Source organism: Streptopelia decaocto, assembly GCF_964273445.1.
Source record: "Streptopelia decaocto genome assembly, chromosome: 6".
Taxonomy (NCBI): Eukaryota; Metazoa; Chordata; class Aves; order Columbiformes; family Columbidae; genus Streptopelia; species Streptopelia decaocto.
In genome coordinates, this window is record NC_138660.1 from 28,780,684 (window position 1) to 28,801,833 (window position 21,150).

The window sequence follows — 21,150 nt, forward strand, 5'->3', positions numbered from 1 at the left end:
TCCCTCGGGCAATGGTCCCCACAGCTTTGAGGCAAAGTCTTACACAAAGGCAACTAAACTCAATGATTCAGTGTCACCGCAGTGGTAAACTCTTCTCTTTGGTTTCACTCCCAGTGCTCCTGGGTTTGCCTTGAGAAGGGGTTCCGCATCAGCACCAACTCCATAGCAGAAGCATCTCAGACCCTGCAGTGCCGCAACACACATCTTGTACCTTCAAGCACCAAGTGCTATACTGGTTCTGGTACTTTCCATTATACGCAGATTGGTGGGACTCATCCTGCACCTCGGTTGCTTCATTGCTTGTATCTGTCCTACTTACTCAATTATTGTTAATTTATTTTTCTCTATCCACAGTGATGATTTTCATAAGCAGATAAGAAAGTGGTGCAAGCCTTACACCTCTGTGGCCAAAGAACTACCTCTGAAATGCAAAGGAAGAAGGCAGGCAGAATGAGAAGCTTCATTTATTGCTGTCATAAGGAAGAAGGAGCAAACTGAGGCCAGCAGCGCTGCCGTAACAAAGCATTGCTGGTGAATTTTACTGCTATGTTCCTTTTATTGGGTGCATGAGCTGCCCAGGCTTAAGAAATAGTCCTGGTGTAGGATTTCTGTGTGACCTCCTCCGCTCCCCTCGGCCAGCTCCCTCCTGCAGAAACAACAACCGCTTGTATTTGGCTTTTGCTTTGCTAATGGGCAATGAAAGTAAAACAACAATAATTACATTTCCCTTTGTTCCGGAGCAGCGATGCAGCTGCAGAACGTACTTTGCGGAACGCGGCCACGTCAGTTTTCCATTTGTTTCCATTCAGGGATTCTCTTTGTTTTTTCCTCATTTACTTCTTGCTAATTCTGATGCTATGGAAATTCTCCACGTGCAGGAGATTATAGACATCTGCTCGCTGCCATGACCCACAGCACGTTCTGTTGGGTAAGAAGGTTAATTTTCCACAGGCAGGAAAACTCGACTATACCAACATGTTTGTGTCTGTGTAAAATTCAGCTTTTCATGTTAGCCTGAGAGTTTGTCATTCTCCATGGAAATGTTTGGATTCCTAGAATGAAAACGGCACACTTGGGTCTTCTGCTCTTATATCAGGGGAACCTTCTGCTTTCAGCTCTCAGTGGAGAAATCCCCAGTGGTGATCGGAGCCAAACATGCTTTGGGGATCACTCGTGCCTCTTTTACAAAGACAATAATGCTGCCTGAGGGCTCTGGAGCAGCCCTGTCAGCAGAGGAGCACAGCTAAGGAGAGCAGGTCTGCATTCACCATGCAGAGCCTGACCAAACGGCATTTCTAGATGGGGCTCACACGGGCACCGGAAACAGGTTAAGGATGGAAATGTTGAGAAAGGCTGGAAACACGCTATCCAGGTGCATTTCAATTCCTGATGGGAAGGACGGGAGCTTCCCAAGACCCTCCATCAAGGTCCAAGCACCTTTTGAGAAGGAGGACACACAGGCAGCACAGAGCAGGCGATGGGCAAAAGCCAGTGGGTGGCATCTCAAGTGCATTTGAGGAAGGGGAAAGAGCACGGAGGGAGGGTAGAGACATTTGCTTCAGGCATCAGCAACACAGTCAGAACCAGCATTTGTCCTTGGCCCTGTTTCTTCATTGCTCCTGGAAAGCGCTCGGAGGAAAGGATGGCGCAGGGCATTGTGATACATACAGCCCGTTTTACTAGTGTGCAGTGGGCCTGCAAACGGCCCCTTGGAACGGCTTTTTTGCTCTGCCCTCTCACTCCACGCAGCCTTTGTTTGCGAGGAGTTCATGCCACGGGCTGTCAAATTTCCTGAGCAGAATGACCAGAAATATGGTTTTCATAAGGTACTTTTATGTGTGTGGAACGGTGTGCATAGTGAGCCGGCTAAGCTGTGCTCTGTTCCGTCTACTGACGGCTAGTCCGAACTTTTTGCAGTCATTGGCAGTAATATTGAAATTAGACCTATTTTCTCAACCTCTTGCTCTCCCTCCACCTTTCCTCTCACTGGAAAAGCAATAACTGAGCCCTGCAGAGATGTTGTAACGAGGAACTCGTTGCACCTCCAGGTCTCTGAGTTGGTTACGGACCAGATCTGACCCAGGTCACTGTGGGAAGCTGTGGGTCAGACTCCAGCCCGCGAGGGTGAACACCTCAGTTCCACTGCGGCCAAGACACACACGAGTGGCCACAGAATCCACAAAGAATTTATTGGGAACCTGCATTTCTGTTGCTATGCCAAGAATTTTCTTGCAGGACTGTTCAAAATGGTGAAGCAGGCCTCAAAAACAGCTGGCTTAAAATCACTCTTAAGCAGGCTAATTTTATTTATTGTTTGCTTCTGGTAAGCCAGAATGCAAGTAAATCGTGTGTGAGAGCTTTGCCCTGTGACTGTGAGGGATAGAAATGTGCTTTTAAGGCAGAGTTTCACTGCAGGGCTGGTATATGGAGAGAGAAGATGGTTTGGTCACCACTTGTCAGTGTGTGAACAACGTGCTTTGCACCATCTCTTTAGCTTTTCTAAATGTTACAAAAGCAAACACAAGCAAAACCAGATTGTAGACCTGAATCGGAAGTGAACACTCATCTCTGTTCTCTTAAGCGAAGAGCGTTTATAGTTATATGCCTATTCATCACATAGACAAGATGTTAATCATCCTACAATATGGCCATAAAAACCCAAGTTCTTGAAATATTGTCATTTATCAAATTAACTCACAATGTCAACAGTTGAAATAAATGTTTTACAGTATATAGTTGTACTTGCAAGTACAGAAATTGTGTTGGTGGCACGTAGGAGCGATCCATGTTTAATATTTGCAAATCAAGAGCGTCCTTCTAGGGTTCGTACTTCCTTCTGCCCTAAATACAGAGACATGTTACATCTCTGCGCACAAGTGCAGACAAATCTCTGTGTTATATTTGCGAGCTTTGTAAATCTGCGCTAAAGATACTAAGTTTTTGGAAGATCATTTTAAAGAAGAATGACCTGTTTCCTAAAAGGAAGAAAAGTTTTATTGTTGGAGGGGAGGAGTTATCTGCAAATTATCACTCGGCATCTTGGACGCCCGCGGGAGATTAAGCTGTGTCTTGTTCAGGTGAACTGGGCCGCTCTTCTCTCACCATTACGGGAGCCTCGGGATGTTATCTATATGACAACTTTTCTTAAAGACTGCACTTCATAACGTGCGGCAGGAGCGCATTTTGCTTTAAGTTGTCTTTTGCTCATCATACGCAGTTTGATTTATGTCCAAGGTCCCATCTGTTGTTTTTTATTGTTTTAATCTTAATACCTTATTTCAATCTGCTTGCCTCCTCAAATCCCCCCAGATATTCTGTGATATTAACTAGGATCTTACAGGTTTTGTGTGAAGCAGATTCGATTATATTCATCCTATTTTTTTTTTTTGTCTTTTTTCTCCCGTTGATGTTGAACACCCACATAAACAAGCAAAACAAACTCGCTCTGCAGGGGAGAGATAAGAAATGCAGTGAAACATCCTGGGGCATAATATAATGTTTAGATTAGACTCCCGGAATCTTTAGTCTTTCAACCTTCAATATCGCTTGCAACAACTGTAAGTAAAAAGCCAATTTCAGGCTGTAGATTGCTCCTCTAGGTGTGCTGCTTTGCATTAGTTTAATTTTGGAGTAAGACAAAAACATATTTGAAGCTACTTGGAGCACAGTTATTTTCTAGGAGGTTTGCTGTTATTACTTTTAACAGTACATTTTTAATATGTATTGCTATGAGCAGTGAAGGTTTCTACTCCTGACCTTTGGGTGCTCAGTACAACAAAACTCTCTAAGTATTAGTTGTTTTGATAGCCGCCCAGTGGGGTTTGGGCCTATGAACTGGGGCCGGTATTATTCGATGTATTCATCAATGACTTGGACGAGGGAATAGAGTGACTGTCAGCAAGTTTGCTGATGGCACCAAGATGGGAGGAGTGGCTGACACTGGAAGCTGTGCTGCCATCAGAGACCTGGAGAGGATGGAGAGCTGGGCAGGGAAAAAATAAATGAAATAGAACAAGGGCAAGTGTAGAGTCTTGAATCTGGGCAAGAACAACCCCAGGTTCCAGTATAAGTTGGGGAATGACCTATTAGAGAGCAGCGTAGGGGAAAGGGACCTGGGGGTCCTGGGGACAGCAGGGTGACCATGAGCCAGCACTGGGCCCTTGTGGCCAGGAAGCCAATGGTACCTGGGGTGGGTTAGAAGGGGGTGGTCAGTAGGTCAGAGAGGTTCTCCTGCCCCTCTGCTCTGCCCTGGGGAGACCACACCTGGAATATTGTGTCCAGTTGTGGCCCCTCAGTTCCAGCAGGACAGGGAACTGCTGGAGAGAGTCCAGTGCAGGGCAATGAAGATGCTGCAGGGAGTGGAGCATCTCCCGTGTGAGGAAAGGCTGAGGGAGCTGGGGCTCTGGAGCTGGACAAGAGGACACTGAGGGGGGACTCATTCCTGGGGATCAATATGGAAAGGGGGAGTGTCAGGAGGATGGAGCCAGGCTCTTCTGGTGACAACCAGTGACAGGACAAAGGGCAATGGGTGCAAACTGGAACACAGGAGGTTCCACTTAAAGATGAGAAGAAACTTGTTCCCAGTGAGGGTGGCAGAGCCTGGCCCAGGCTGCCCAGGGGGGTTGTGGAGTCTCCTTCTCTGCAGACATTCCAACCCGCCTGGACACCTTCCTGTGTAACCTCATCTGGGTGTTCCTGCTCCATGGGGGGATTGCACTGGATGAGCTTTCCAGGTCCCTTCAACCCCTGACATTCTGGGATTCTGTGAACTTAGTTAAACCTCTTTGACCTTGTTTCTCTGCTTTTCATTGGGGGTTCCGATTCTGGCCGCTTCCCTGACTTGTTTAGATCCCCGTTTGCAGCAGGTTGCAGATTTGCTCAGGCAGCTCTGTGTGCCTGAGCCGTCTGCCTTGGAGGACACTCTTGATGTGCTTCCGAGGTTTGCATTGATTCGTTTGTTCCTGCAGCACCGTATTTTAAGAACGAACTAGCACCTTGCATGTAAGGGGGTGTCTGCAATACCTAGATTTAATCTCCCAACAATGTAGTTGCTTCCATTATTTCCATAATGCGTAGGAGTAAGATCCTGTTGTAACACATTTGTTACAGTTTAAACAAATTAATGCATGAAGTGCGAGGTGCTTGGTTAGGTCTGAGTACGTGACTTTACACGTCCAACTTTCATGTCTAACGCACGTAAAGCAAAACAACTGTTGATGAGCAGTACACCTAAATGCTTTGCTTTATATTCCCACAACCACTGTGCGGAGCACGTTTTTGCAGTGTGACAACAACGTGGGAAGTACTATAATTGTCACAGATATCTTCCGCATCCAAAGTCGTGACTTGGCTCCGTAACACGCGCCACGCAAATAAATATGGATCAATACCTTTCCTTTTTGGCCTCTTCAAAACAGGAATTAGGATTTGTTCAGAAAATTTTATGCCTTAAAAATATCTTCATGGCACAACGCTTCCAAACAACCCCAGTATTTCTGGAGAGGATAAACTGTCCAAGGGGTGAAAGCTGCTGAGCAGCCGCACTGGCAGTGGTGCTGTGGCCGCAGAAAGGGTTGCACAGATTGCATCTTCTCGGCTTGATAAAATTGCAGCTAAGAGCTGAAAAACATGCTGCACAGGTTAACCTGCTTCAGGAGAACCGTGCGCTGTCCTGGGCTGCCCACCAAGCAGCAGACGGGTTCCATTTATTTCTCCAGGCGTGCCGGAGCGCTGTCTCCCCAGCATTTCACTCTTTGCCTGGGAACTGATGCTTTGCCACATTGTTCCAGAAGCGCTTGTGATGGCTACAAGAAAAGGGCTGCCAAGCGGCCCTCCGTGTGTAATTTCCAAGCTGACCGGAGTGAATTGGACACTTTAGGAAAGGGAGACAGCTGGACCGATGGTGATCTGTGAGGCTTCTGGTGCTGCCCCTTGATGCAGCTGCTTGCAGGGGTGGCCCAGGACAACCCGCAAACTGGGCACAGGCTCTTGTAGCCAATTCTGGTTGACCCATCCAGGTATCCTGCAGGCTGTATTACCAGCAACTACAGTACCTGTAAGCAAGCATAATGTCCTTCAAAAGAAAATCAATTAATCCAGAATGCAAGAGCTAACCTCATAGCAGCCTCGTCACCAGAAACGTGTCCATCTTGCTCTGTTCTGCCAGTCCAGCTTCTCAGAAAAAGCTCTTGACTCTAGCAAGAGCTTTAACGTTCTGGGCTTTAGGCAGAATGGCATCCAGGCATCCTTTAAGAAGGGCCTATGCACATAGTCTCGCTTTTCAGGTTTGTTAAACCCATCAGCCACAAGGATGGGGCTCTTCAAAGGTGCTTTTTAAGCAAAATGGGCTTCAATAAGAAACAGCAAAGGAGGCAGGAAAATCCGAACCCAAGCCGAAGGGAGAACGGGATGCAATTTGTTGTCACAGCACTTGTATCACAGCAATAGTATTGAGCTGCCACGTGCAACTTGTACAGCGGTATTGAGGATTTATTGATTCCTTCATGTCCTGAAGGTGCTAACGTGTGTTTGCTTTGCACCGAAATGATACAAACACGCCAACAAAGGCCTATTTCATGCATGTATTCACTTCTCTAGGGCAAAAATCAGGTTAAGAGGATGCTGGCAGTTAACAAGTGTTTTTAAAAGATTGCAGTGAAGATGCAACTAATCCAAGGGAGCTCAGTAAACACGGCAGTTTAGGGGGAAGGGGGTCAAGTCTGCCTGGATATTCCCCACCTATCTGGTGCCATCACGGGTAATGCTGAGCTGGTGGCAAAGTGATTGGATAAACCGCTGCTGAGCCCTCGCCCTCTCCTACGCAGCGTTTACGGCTAAAACCAAGGGAGCAGCCCTATTTCTAGCGCGCCCCCGTCTCCCCGGGACAGGCTCCCAGAAAGGGTGAGCGGCACCGCCGTCCCCACCGGCTGCCAGGGGACAGACACCTGGCGCGGAGCGGTCCCGCCAGCCCCCCGCCCGCTCTGCGCCGCTCGGGGGCGGGACCGCGGGCCTGCGATTGCTGCCCCGGCAAGGGCTCCCGCAGCCCGGGCCGCGATCGCCCCCCGGTGTCACGGCCCCGCTGACCCCCCCGCCCGGGGGCGCGTGTTCCTTTAAGCGCTGGCCCCGCCCCCCTCCCCGCGCAGGCTCGGCCACTCAGGAGCGCGCTGCGCAGCCAATGGGTGCGCCGTAGCTGCGCGAGCCGAGCGGCGGCGCGGCCAATGGGAGGGCGCGGGGGGCGGGCAGGGCGGCCGGGGCACTATTGTTGATGAGGCGCGCGGCGGAGGCAGCGCCGGGCGTCCCGGGCTGGGAGCGGCGGCGCGGAGGGGACGGCACCGCGGCTGCTGCTGCTGCTGCTGCTGCCGCCGCCTGAGGCGCCGGGGCCCCGCGGGGACCTGCCCGCGCCTGGCGCGCTGCTCTGCGTTCCCCGCCACCGACGGTTTTCCGCGAGCCCCGGCTCCCCGCGGACAATGTCCCACCAGCGCGTAAGGCGCAGCGGCTCCCCGACCCCGGCCACCTCCCTGGGGGTCGGCGGCGCGGCGGCGGCGGCGGGCGGCGGAGCGGGAGCGGGCAGCCGCCTCCAGCCCATGCGGGCCACGGTGCCCTTCCAGCTCAAGCAGCAGCAGCAGCAGCAACATGGCAGCCCCACGAGGAGCGCGGGCGGGGGCGCCCCGGGCGCGGGGCTCCCACGCGCGGCGCCCGCCTCGCGCAGCATCAGCCCCACGCGCGCGGCGCCCCCCGGCAGCGGGCGCGGCGGCCCCGCCACGGCCACGCAGACGCCGGGGGGAGGGGGGAGCGGCGCCGCCGCCTCAGCGGCCCCCGCCGCCGCCGTCTCGCGGGGCAGCCCCACGCGTGCTGGCGGGGCGCGGGGGAGCCCCCCGCGGCCCCACCACCTACCGCCGCCTCCTCCCCCGCCGCCGCCGGGCAGCGGGCCCTCACCGTGCTCCTCTCCGGTGCCTCCGCTGCCGGAGGGCAGCGCTACAGCGGCGGGCAGGGTCCGGCAGCGGCGGCGCTCACCGGAGCAAGGCAGGAGCTCCCCGGAGAGGAAGAGCCCCGGCTCCCCCGGCTGCAGAGGTGAGCGCTCCCGCGGCTGCGGGGCTGACGGGGGGTGCGCGGTCCTGGGGGGGGCGGCGGTCGCCGGGCCCGGCGCCGAGATCGCTTCCGAGTTGCAGGAAGCGCTTTTTGGGGCGGGAGGCCCGGGGTCGGGGTGTCCCGCTCCCCCGCCGTGCTCCCGGGCTGTGCCCGGGCTTGTCCCGCCGTTCCGCCCCTTCTTTATCCGGTGGCAGCGCTTGCGGAGCGCGTACGTGGTGAAGGGCTTGTTGCTTTTGTTGCTGCTCTGTGGCTTCCTGGCTTTGAGAGACAGGGCAGGCAAACTTGCCATGTGGGCAACTGTAACCGCTCCTTGAGCGCTTCTGCAAGTACCGCCGAAGGTTTCCACGTGCTTGTGGCAGATACACTGAAGATACTTTGATACAAACTTAGGCTTCCCAACACTAAATTCACCCTTCCCATCCTCTGCTGTTTCTCTCCATCCCGTGACAGATGGGATGTACTTTTGATCCGAAGCAGTGTCGATGAGGCTGTGATTAGAAAACCAGCTAGCACTGCAGGCATTGCATGGAGATGTAGGAAGAAAGTATGCGGTGTCTATCTTAGTAGTTACTTTCAACTTAAATCCCGCAGAAGGATGTTTGAACTTGAGAGTGATGACACGCGCTACAGCAAAGATAGAAAATAGCATGGGAATGGCATACATTTTGTAGCGAAAGGCTTCTTAATGTCTTTGAATAGTGAAAACGTAGTGGGAATGCTGAAATCTAAGCAATATGTGGCACCTGGTTGAGGATAATGGAGGCTTATGTATGTGGGTCCTTTTTTTTCGTGGGATAGAAGTTTACTCAAAAATACATGAATGAGGCTTTGTGTTAATGTCCTCAAATCTGGAAAAATCGGTGACTTTTGAGCTAACCAAAGCTTACAGCTACTCTTTTCCATGAAATTGCATGTGATAATCTGCACAGTAAAGCTGACTAATACACAGAAGTGTATATGCAGAAATCTAGGACCAACGCTGTTCTCTTTAACGCTTCTCCTAATGTTGCTCCCCCTTTTTGAAATAATGATTATAATCAGACTACCGTGTTAGGTTGGTTTAGAATCATAGAATCATTTCAGTTGGAAGAAACCCTCAGGATCATCGAGTCCAACTATTACCTAACGCCAGCACTAACCCATGTCCCTAAGAACCGTGTTTAAACGCCTTTTAAACACTTCCAGGGATGGTGACTCCACCACTTCCCTGGGCAGCCTGTTCCAGTGCCTGACAACCTGTTCCATGAAGAATTTTTTCCTCATATCCAATCTAAACCTCCCCTGGTGCAACTTGAGGCCGTTCCCTCTTGTCCTATCACTTGCTGCTTGGGAGAAGAGACCAACCCCCCTCCATGCTCCAAGCTCCTTTCAGGCAGTTCAGAGATCAGAAGGTCTCCCCTCAGCTCCTGTTCTCCAGCTGAACCCCCCAGGTCCCTCAACCCCTCCCATCACACTTGTGCTTTTTTCCTATCCTGGCTCTTAAGGAATGGTGCTGCCAAATGAGACAGTCGTTATTCAGCTGAGATTCTTGTTAATCAGTAATCTGAGTTTATACACATGACAAAATCCTGTCGTCTTCCTGTGAACTTTATAGAAACTCTTGCCCAAGGTGCAATCTCCTGGCCTGCAGAATGAGGAACAGGCCTTGAGATCCAGGTTCAAAAGCTGTTTGTAAAGACATGTGTCAGACCACTTCTTTAGAAGCCTGTTGAAACCATGCTAACTTCTTTAGTGGATCTAATAATTAACATATATGAAGAAACAAGTCATTTGACCGCTCCACTGTGCTAAAGATAAATCCACTAGCTTTTTAGAAGATGTGTAAAAACAGAAGAGTAGCGTCCATTTAATTGCTTCTTGTATTTAAATTTCTGAATGGTGCTTGTATTGGCCCCAAAGGCAAATTAAACCTGTTTAATATGGCTTAACATTATTGTTGTGTAGTCCAGTGCTTGGTAGAGACTGAGTTCACTTCAATTTTTTCTTCATCTAGATGAGAAAGCGTAGTGGTAGCTGAGAACATTGAAGCAGGACTTTGTTTTTGATAATGGGACTACGGTTGTGAAGCCACGCGGGCCACTTCAGGGTATCAGTCAGAATCTACTGCAGAATCACTTTGGTTTCACTGTTTCTTGTTTTCAGTCGATGATGGCTTTTGTTCCTTGTTTCAGCTGTGTTATTTTAGATTAAAATGGACCTTGAGGTTAGACAGATGATAGCTTCTTCTGAACTTCGGGTCTGTAAGTTGTATGCTTTAGACTCAGCTTCATGTTTTTTGGCTTTTCTTTTCTGGGAAGCACTTGAGTAGTTTTGAACATAGTTTTTTCATCAACCTGCTTCACACTTGAAAACACCAACTTGTGAATTTACTACTGTGACTTAGTAGCTTATTTTGTGTGCTGTGTTGGTGTGTTGTGTTTTTATTTCCCTTTCTTGTTTTCTGAACTGCATTGCAACTGAACGTTGGAAATACTTAACTGAATTGCCTGTTGATGATGGGGTAGTTACAAACTGAAGATTCCATGGCACAATTTCTAAATTGCTGTGCTTTTCGTGCCCTTTGCCTCCTGAATATGCCCAAGAGCCTGGATCTTCCTGCTGCTCAGTTTTCATCTGCTGCTTTCCCTCCCTGCAGTGTCCAGCGCTTACTTCACTGACTTAGCTCCTGCTTGCACATTAATGTGCTCTGTCCTTTCCATCACTATCGAGGCCTCATTTCTACACTGCGAGGTCTGTCTTGCAATCTCCAGTTTTACTTCAGTTTTCACATCTGTGTCTGCAAACCACCCCTTGTAGAGGAAGTTGTTTTGACCCACTAGCAGACTGTTGCAAAACGAGATGGAGAACTGTGTATGCTTTCTCTTTGTTATCTTTAATCTGGGTTTGTCTACTGAGTGAAGATCAAATGTGATCTTACATAAAACACTTCTTCTCAGAAGAATTCAACTGTTCAGTTCCAAAAATGTTATAATGCATCAGCTTGTGTAAACAAGAAGTTGAAGACCACATCTATAGCAGTTTTTACTGACCCTTTCAGGTGCCTTGAAGTTGTGAGAGATTTCTCGAATGGATGCTGAGCTTCCTGGTATATTCCAGTTGATCGTATTGGACATTTAAACTCAGTCTAAAAATTAAGGAGAAAAATTTTTCAGTTTTATCTGGAACTGTGTTGGCTTTTGATTTTAAAAAAATATATATGGAAGCATAATATTAAAGCCTACTTGTGTGAAATGCTGAAAATTGTTATAACAATACATTGGAAAGTCTTAAAGGGTTCAGATGTGAACCCTCCCCTGGGGTAGGGAGAAGGAATGGAACTCCATTGCGCTTTACATTTCACTGTAGAATTTACTCATTTTAAGGATTTGGTGAGTGGCACAATAATAGCTGCAGACCTGTCCACAATTACCAAGGTTTTGTAGTAGTTATAAAAGATCTTACTGTAGGGTAAGAGAGTACAGAAGGCTTTGTGTACCATTACATGCCTGCTTTGCTTACCTAAGCAGTTTAACAAATGGTCGGTGTAAAGAAAGTGTATTTGTTTTCGCAGCATCATACTTCAGTTTTCTTGTGGCCAACACTTCAGGGGAGTTTATTTGAATTAAAAATGTTTTTGTTCACTAGAATTAAGTAACTTGAGCCTCTTGGGCTTCCTGAGGTTTGGTTTTGTAAAATAACATTAGTTCAGTCATTCTCTCCTACTGAGGGATGATTTTGAATTACTAGAAGCAAAAGTGCGAGTAGTTCTTTTATGTGAAGAGAGTAGCCAAGATTGTCTTCCACAGGGAATATACACAGTTGTGGTGTGTGTCTGTTCTTAATACTGTCCGAGCCTGTTGATTACTTTCAATGAAACATTAAAAAATAGGTGAAACCGCAGAGTTTTGCGTGAGTTTTTAGGAAAAGACAGCTGTGCATGGGGCAGATCCCAGGAACGTCCTTTCTGAGGAAAAGGCCAACCAAACCAGAACAAAAAGGTTAGCTGGATGCCTAGGTACAAGAGAAGCTAGTTGGGTCTCACTTTTTTGGATATCCCACCTGTATAAAAAGCTTCAATTAGAACAGGGAATTTTGTGAGGTTAATGGTGTCCTATGCTTTTCCAGTGGTTCTTTGTGCCGCTTGCCAGCTAGATTTGTTTTGTTTTCTTGCGATGTCTGTTCGAAGATGTTTATTTGGACTTTTTATTTTACTTTCTCAAAACTGTAATTTCAAAGATGTAGAAAGATATAAACGGGACTGTCAGATCAATCTTCAAGTTATACTTTAGCAGTAATCCATGTTTTGCAGTTCAAATAACAGTCCTGAGCTTTTCCAATAAACTGGGTGTTTTGTCTCTTAGGACCTTCTAATGTGTAAGACCTTCCTTGTTTTTTGCTTCCCTTTATACATAGCAATTTTCTCCCATGAGGCATTCAAAGGTACAAGTTCTCACACTGTAATTTCCTTTTTCAGTTATAATTGTAGTACTTGCATGTTAAGACCCCTAAGCCAGTGCTCTCTTTCCTACCTTTCAGTTAGTTGTTGGTAAGCGTCTATAGTTGTTTGGTTTTGCTCTTCAGTCGCATTGTTAGACTGTGTCAGCTCAAGCTGCCTTTGGAGGTGCCCAAATTCACCAGTGCAATAGATGTGTGTGCTTCCAGTTTACCTGTAGCAGCTTCGGCCCATCAGCTTTGCTGCAATGCCTTGTGACTTGCTTGTTTTCCCACATTATGGGAAATTTGATTCGTATTGTCTATGTTCTGTTTATGTTTTGTTCTATTATTTTGCTTTGTTTGAAGCCAGATTGCAGAAAGACTGTGTTTCTAAATAGAGTCGTGGCGGATGGACCGGAGGGTTGATATTTATCACAAATATTGGTTTAAAGAGATAATCAGGCCAATTAGAACAGATCTAATGTTTAAGAAGCGTCCATTTGATGAAACAGCTCCATTGTTTTTCATCAGCCGCAGCTGTTGTAACTATTATCTCTATGGAGGCAGATCTCTTGTTATGTAGGTCACACCAAGGAAAAATAGCAGCTGAACACTTGCTTTCAAGTATAGTGGAGGAAAGTGCAATGAAAACATCGCATACGCTTCCACTGAAATGTTTTGGAACAGCACAGAGGAGTCGTGTAGCAGACTCCGGCAATTTGTATTAAGACACGTTGCAAAGATGGAAGAGTAAGTAAAAACATATCGGAATGTCCTTGCCCCATCTACATAGGAGTAGTTTGAAAACATAATTCCTTGAAGGAATTTTTAAATCAGAGGAAAAGAAAGCACTTACAGGCTTTGTGCCTTGAAATGTGCAGCTTCCCTTGAACTTAAACAGGCTCTTCAGTTTTCATTCCGTCTGTTTGCCCAGGAAAGTATTCTTTCCACTTTTTTTTAAATTATTTTTGTGGGGGAGGGGAGAGGGTAATAGTTTCTGCTGCTTCAGGTTTGTTGTTTTATTTTTCCCCCGTCCTTTCTGTTTCCACTTAGTAAAAAGAGAGAAGCTTCCTGAAGAGGAAGAAGAATAATTCAGAAGAAAAATAAATATGGAGAGTATGGCAACTATTTCTGAGACAAGTACCATGTTTGATATAACTTTGGAAGCAAGTGTAAATTTTAAGGAATGGCGCGTTACATTAGCATGCTACATTTTCCTGTGGTACAGACAATATGAATAGTCTTGAATTCTTCTAATGAGAGCAGACCCTTCAGTGTGCTCCAGGGTGGTGGTAGGAGTAGTCAGAGGATTTATTTGATATGATAAGTGCATGGTAACCCAAAAATGGTGCTCTGGTGCTGCTCCCTGCCAGCAGGTTGCTGTGAGTTCCGCAGGAAGATTTTTGTCATCGTTGGTACCAGCAGAAATCAGAAACCAGCCCAGAAATCTCATCTGGTTTATGTGAATGTGTCTCATTATAATGCTACTAATTGCTTCCTTATAGTTGAATTGAAATACTATCCACACACTAATGTGTACATTTCTAGTGCAAAGTCTGCATGAAGATATTTAGTATAGAATATCATGAGACTTATATTTGAAAGACTGGTGTTCTACGAGACTAAAATATTGTCTACACCACTGAAATCTATACCTAATAGGTTTTATTAATATTTATGTATCTTTAGTAGATTGAAAAGACTTAGAGATTGAATTCTGGACTTCTGGTGGCAGCGTTTTAACTTTCTGACTAGCAGACAAACTCTAATCAGGCACAACTTCTTTTGCCCATAAATGATTTTAGAGCACGAGTCGCTATGTTATTTATACTTTTAGAGCAGAAGTCATCCTAAGGCACAGTCAGGAAGGACAGATGACTGAGTTTTTCCTGTGCCCTTGTAAAGTTTCCATCTGATGTCTATATCTTTTTTGCTGTGTTCTCACCATTTCTTGTAGGCATTTATATGTAAGATTATTACAAGATTCTTTCAGATATAATTCTGTGGGGAGCAGATGAATTGATAGTAAGCTTAGGTCATTGTGATCTCTGGATTTGCATTTTACATCTAGAATAGCTAGTAACAAATAATGCGTGAATGTGTATGTGTATCTTAACCCCAGGTCTTTCCTGCCTGTCAGTCTTGTTGCTTTAACAAACCTCATTTACTATTTTGAGAAGCCTTGCTTTGCAGGGTTTACACTTCTTAGCTTGCAGCGCAATCTTTTACTGCCACTTTAAGATATCATTGACAGATGCAAATTTTTGTTTCGAATGGTATTTTTCCTTCTCTTGTTACTTCCTGTGATTGTTAGAATTCACCTTTTTCCATAAGGGTTCCTGTTAGTATCTAAATTATTCTGAAAAGTGATACCAATGTAAACACTAAAAATGAGGTGTTGCAGAACGTGTAGTGTCAGGCAAATGAATGTAGTTACCAAGTAGCATGTAAAGGGAGGAGATGTCTTGATTATCTTGTAAAATGTACATCATTACCTTATCAAAGTTCACTTCTGGTCTAATGGTTAGATGTAACTCTTTATGATTCTGCCATATATTGTGTACTGGGTGCTTTGTAAACCATGTCAGTTTATAGTGTCCCTTGAATTATAGTAGGTGAAGGGTAAAGGGCTAGTGGGGTGAACTTAGCTATTTTAATTTCTTCCAAGCCTTTGTCATTTAGGAATCCAATGACTGTTGCACCTTTGAGGGAATAAATAATGTTGTGTGAGTACCAACGCAATGTTTGTGACATAAGGATGTTTTTAAGGAAACCATAAAAACACATTTTGTTACATATTAGAACTGAATAGAGCCTGGAAAGCAAGCTTAATTCCTATGCTAAAAGTAGTTTAAATTTGATATGATTTCTCGTAGGCAATTCAAATAATTAAGCTCGCTGCCTTGCTTTCTTTCTAATCAAGTGTTCTTGTTGTAGCTGACAAATCGAGGCCACCTTCATCAAGCCCTTCCAGTATTATTCGCCGGACGTCCTCCTTGGATACGCTTGCCGCTCCGTACCTTGCCGGACAGTGGCCTCGGGATAGTCACGGACAAGCTGCTCCATGTATGAGAGACAAAGCCACGCAGGTAGGACACATTTTTGACTTTGCAGTACGTAAGTCTGAAGATGGGATTTAAATGTAAGAAGCTTTTTCACTTGAAAACATCCACTTTAGCTTTGTTGCTTGCACATTCCTGTTCACTTTCAAATCGTGGGAATCCTACCTTTGCTATTGCATATGTGAAATATTTGCATTCTTCTCTAAGAGGTGGCTGTGAACTATAATGTCTGTTAAGAGCTTCACCTTCTTCTTGCCCCAGAAAAACACTGTGTCGCACATCTGTTTTCCTATTGCTCTTAGTGTGCAGTACCCTAGGTTGCACTGGTATTAAGTCCTGTTTAGTTTAAACGTATACGAGATAACTTAGTGACTGCTTATATGTATGCCTATCCTAAAACTAAATAAAAAAGCTGCTGTAGTGCCTGTGTAAAAGTTATTGTAGCCTTTTCTATGATAGACTGTTCATCCTCTGATTTTAATGTTCACCTGGGATGTATGCACCGAGTCTAGAATTATCTACATTGAGGAGCTGCCTTGTTGAGCTGTGAATGACGCTCCAATTTAGCTCAACTGGAAAGTATTAAAAAAGTACACAATTTGCCAATAAACTTCAACAACTTGACAAAATTTCACAAGCTTTTAGCAGTTCAGAATGACAGAATGACTTTGAAGCTGGTGTTACAAGAGTTTCACTGTTATCATGACAGTTGTTTTATCATTCTCCCGAAAGGGAGCTGTTGTTACATGGTATCCTACTGTATGCAGAGGTGATTCAAGATGGATTTTTCCATCAAATATCCCAGTGTTTCATTTCTCCTTCTGTGGATGCAGCCTGGCAGTGGATTTCTCTAACTTGTAGAGTAAAAGAAAGAGCCAAACACATCAGATTTTAAATCCCTATTCAAAGAGCATAGTTTTGACAATAGGTCTCCACCAGTTCCAAAGAACATAAGCAAAATGCAGCTGAAAGTTAAACTTGGGCTTGAGCCTTCCTTAGGTTTGGTGACAGTAACAAAAATGTGGCCGTGTAGGTTTCAGTGTGCTGTCTGCTCACATGTGTGGGACGCTGAGCAGATGGTGTCTGCAGCATTGGTCGTTACTGTACGGCCTTCTCGAGATCAACAACATTTTGCAGAAAGGACAACAATTCAAAGAGCAGATAAGTAAAAAACATAATGTGTTTTGTAGGGGAATACGCCCGTGTGGAACGATCTGAAGAACAAGTTTTCTGTGCAGGAAAACGAGTAGAAAAAATGGTTAGAAGAGGTTGTGGAAAAGGAAAGCAAATCGTAGAAAGAGGAGGAGGATGACAGAAGGTGTATGATACACAAGGAATCGCTGCTCGTGCTTTGCTATTAAAAGGCATCAAACAAGGGCAGAACTAAATCATTGTGGGGGCCTTAGCTACTTATTTTCATATTTGATTTCCTAGGATACTACTTTTAAAAAAACAATTCTGTTTCTGTACTATTGCCACAGCATTTGCTATACTCACTTGATCTCTCTCAGCTTAGTTTCAGTTGAATCAGAGTCATTTATTTTCCAGCTAGGTTAGATATTATCCTTTTTGGCTTACATTTTTCATTTGTCTTTTTCTTCCAAGTCTGACACATCTAACTGCTATGGTAGTGGGGCTTTCATGTATAAGGAGAAATATATTTGCAAAGATGAATGGGAAGACTGTAAAGGGCATTGGATATTTCTGCAGAATGAGTATATTTAGTGCTGATTGATGTTAGTATACTGCTGAGGGAAACAGAGTGATCTGTTTGAACTTCCTAATTTAAAATTTATCAAACCAGTAGAAAATTTTGTGATACAGACATGCATCTGTACCTTCAAAGCTTGTGTTGATGTGACACTGATGAGATGTTGTTGCTTTTACTCTTTCTGCTGTGCTCAAGAGCAACCATTTGAGCTAGGGACAAGTTAAAAATTTGATTTACAATAGTCAGTTTCCCAAGATAGTGTAGGCTCTTCATTTGTATTGTTTAGCGTTCCAAGTGGTGTTTGGATGAAGTTTCACTTACAATATATTCTGGCTCCAGTTTGTAATTTCAGATTTCACGAAGTCTGATATGGATATGTTCAGATTTCAAGAGTTTGGGGAACAGGAATCGAATCTATTAAGATAGAAAAGATTTTCAAGTTGAGTAAGGGGGGTATTTTGATTCTGTTGGTTTACGGTGTAGAGCAGGGGTGTCAAACTCATTTTCACTGGGGGCCACCAGCCTTGCGGTTGCGTTCAAAGGACTGAATGTCATGTTAGATGGCACAGAATGGCATAGAATCATTTCAGTTGGAAGAGGCCCTCAGGATCATTGAGTCCAGCCATAACCTAACCTAGCTCTAGCACTAACCCATGTCCCTAAGAACCTTGTCTAAATGCCTTTTGAACCCCTCCAGGGATGGTGACTCCACCACTGCCCTGGGCAGCCTGTTCCGTTGTCCGACAACCTTTTCCAGGAAGAATTTTTTTTCATATATCCAATCTAAACCTCCCCTGGCGCAACTTGGGGCCGCTCCCTCTTGTCCTATCGCTTGCTGCTTGGGAGAAGAGATCAACATCCTCCATGTTCCAACCTCCTTTCATGTATTTGTAGAGAGCGAGAAGGTCTCCCCTCAGCCTCCTGTTCTCCAGGCTAAACAGCCCCAGTTCCCTCAACCGCTCCTCATCAGACTTGTGCTCCAGGACCTCCACCAGCTTCATCACCTCCTCTACACTCTTTCCAGCACCTCAATGTCCTTCTTATGATGAGGGGCCCAAAACTGAACACAGGGTTCAAGGCGGGGCCTCACCAGTGCCATGTGCAGTGGCATGATCACTTCTCCAGTCCTGCTGGCCACACTATTTCTGATACAAACCAGGATGCTGGTGGCCTTTTTGGCCACCTGGGCACATGCTGGCTCATGTTCAGCCACTGTCACCAACACCCCCAGGTCCTTTTCCAGCTGCTCTTCCCCAAGCCTGTAGTGCTGCCTGGGGTTGTTGTGACCCAAATGCAGGACCTGGCACTTGGCCTTGTTGAGCCTCAGACAATTGGCCTCAGCCCAAGGATCCAGCTGAGTCAGATCCCTCTGTATGGCTTTCACACTCTCCAGCACATCAACACTCCCACCCAATTTGGTGTCATCTGCAAACTTACTAAGGGTGCACTCGATCCCCTTATCCAGATCATTGATAAAGAGATTAAACAGAACTGGCTTCAGGGAACACCACTCCAACTGGATTTGGCTCTGTTCACCACGACTCTTTGGGCTCGGCCCTTCAGCCAGTTCTTTGTCGCAGGCACATCATCCAAGGCCATGAGCTGCAGCTTCTCCAGGAGATGTGTTTGATACGGTGTCAAAGGCTTTGCTGAAGTCTAAGGACACAGCATCTGCAGCCTTTCCATCCTCTGCTAGGTGGGTCACCTTATCCTAGAAGGAGATCAGGTTGGTCAAACAGGACCTGCCTTTCAAAAAACCACCTTGAATAGGCCTGATCGTATGGTTCTCTTGTATGTGCCGTTTGAAGGCAACCGTGAGGCAGATGAAAATGAGTTCGACACCCCTGGCATAGAGAGTTGGGTCATTCAGGATACAGCCTGGGAAGAGCCAGCGGTTGGTGACACACGCGGCTCGCCGGCCGTTCCAGAGATGCCCACAGGTCACGGGTGGGAGCTGCCGGAGATCCTGGGTCACAGGGGCTGTCTGGGCATCAGGCTCCTGCCTCAGCTGATGGTTTAGATGAAAAATGTCTATAAAACCAGACTGAATTACGTACATGCAGAATGTTTAGATGATGAGTAAGTGTACTGTTGGAGGTCCTAGGGTCTGACTAGAATTCGTATGTGCAGATATTGTTTTAAGTGCCGCTAAAACAGGTGTTTGTGATCTTGTGTCTTTTTCCATTTGAATCAAACCTGTTTGGCTTTGCCTGTGGCTGTTTGAAGTATAGCTATGTCAAAATATGAGATAAAATGAGACAATTACTTTGTATTGTTTTAATTCTTAAAGAATTCATTTCAGCTGCAAAGTCTTTGCCTCTGAGACTTTTTTTTTTCCCTGAAGTGTTCTACTCTCTGTGATAAATTTAGCCTTAAACTCATTTCTCTTTGTCATTCTAGAACAGGCAGAAGGATGTTGTGAATAGTAACAACTAACAAGCAAATAGGAGTACTTTAAGAACCTAGAGAAATACAAATCCATCTTTTTTTTAATTGGTTATTGGGTCTGTGTTTCTTGAAAATAGGTATTATAAATAAAATACAGGGAATAAGTAGGAGACTTGTGAAAATAGTGTTACATGTCTGTCTCGTAAAGGTTTCCTATAATTTAATGTCATATACCTTCTCTTGCTCTAAAATGATTTCTAACTATTTGTTTTGGGGGTGACCAAAGCAACCATTATTCCTTTGAAATGAATCAGGTATTAATTTATGGAATAAGTCTTGAATATAAATTAAATGTGAAGACTGGTTAGAGTGTTCATTAGATTCATATAGGCAAGCGTAACGATGATGCTGAGTTGGGAAGTTAGAATTAGTGGCAAAACTTACTGTTCCAGGAGCTAGGGGATGGGATGAAGCTCCAGACTGACCTTTGAGCATTGACTAGACAAGGACTGATGCTTGAGAACGGGGGTCATCAACTATTCTATTTTATGATGAAGTGAGTGCATGTCTGGAAAAAAAAAATAGATTCTACTGGATTCTAATTTTGCTGTGAAACAGGAAATTCAAAGCACCCTCACTAACTGTATTCAATTTTTTCCTGGTTAGTTTTTGATAGTGGAGGTTTCGTTTATATTAAACTTAGATCTGTGACTGAAGCCAATGGGAGTTGCAGCCTGGAAGTTCGGAGTCGCACCTCCATTTTCCCTGCCAAATGGGGATTAATGCCATGTTATTGAAGGCCTTGTGAGGTTCTGTCTAATGAGTACAGGTGTGGCTTGCAAGCTGGCAGTCTCCAATGTAAGAACAGCTGCTGCACACTGTGGGTGTGAAGTCTTTGAAGCAATAAAAGTTGCTGTATGTCGGAGACAGTGAGATATCAATGACTCCTAAGGATGAGTTAGCTGGATAGCCGCTGTGTGCCACTGTGGCAACAGTGAATTTAAAGGAGTTTGCTGCCTCTTTCAGTGTGTGAGCTGCTCCCCTTGCTCCATTAGGTATGTTTGTTGTGAGTGCGCGGAGCTCCCTGGTAGATGTTCTTATTCCTTTTCTCAGAGCCTTTACAGTTCACTGCTTTTGAAGGCCGTTCTAGACCAGGTTAGACGGCAATACAAACTGTCCATAACACATGCAAACTGTCCATAATGCATGCAGTCATAAAGATACTTGGAATTTCTCAGAGCTTTTTCACCACAGTGTGTTTGTATTATCTGTGTTGCTTTCTGCTCAGCCTAAGGCAGCTATAAACCTGAAGCCATTGAGCGCAATAGCTTTAGTGGTGCTTACATGCCTTGCCTTCTTTTTTCTTATTCTTCTGAGCAAGAACACGATTTTGAAGCTGTACTGGTAGAGGCTTTCGCAATCTTTACACCAAGCGACCCTTGCTGCTGTGTCAGCAATAACAAGGTGAGCATCTGAGCAGGAAATAGA

The 21,150-nt window shown here is 45.6% G+C and overlaps 1 protein-coding gene across 1 annotated transcript in view; it reads left to right on the forward strand.

The window, feature by feature from the left end:
• Positions 1 to 7,239: 7,239 nt before the first annotated feature.
• FAM117B (family with sequence similarity 117 member B) overlaps positions 7,240 to 21,150 on the forward strand; it is a 28,904-nt gene continuing 14,993 nt past the window's right edge. The window contains exons 1-2 of the mRNA XM_082055361.1: positions 7,240 to 8,070; positions 15,439 to 15,590. Coding sequence (XP_081911487.1) covers positions 7,467 to 8,070; positions 15,439 to 15,590 — 756 coding nt within the window. The 5' untranslated portion in view covers positions 7,240 to 7,466. The remainder of the gene's footprint in view (positions 8,071 to 15,438; positions 15,591 to 21,150) is intronic.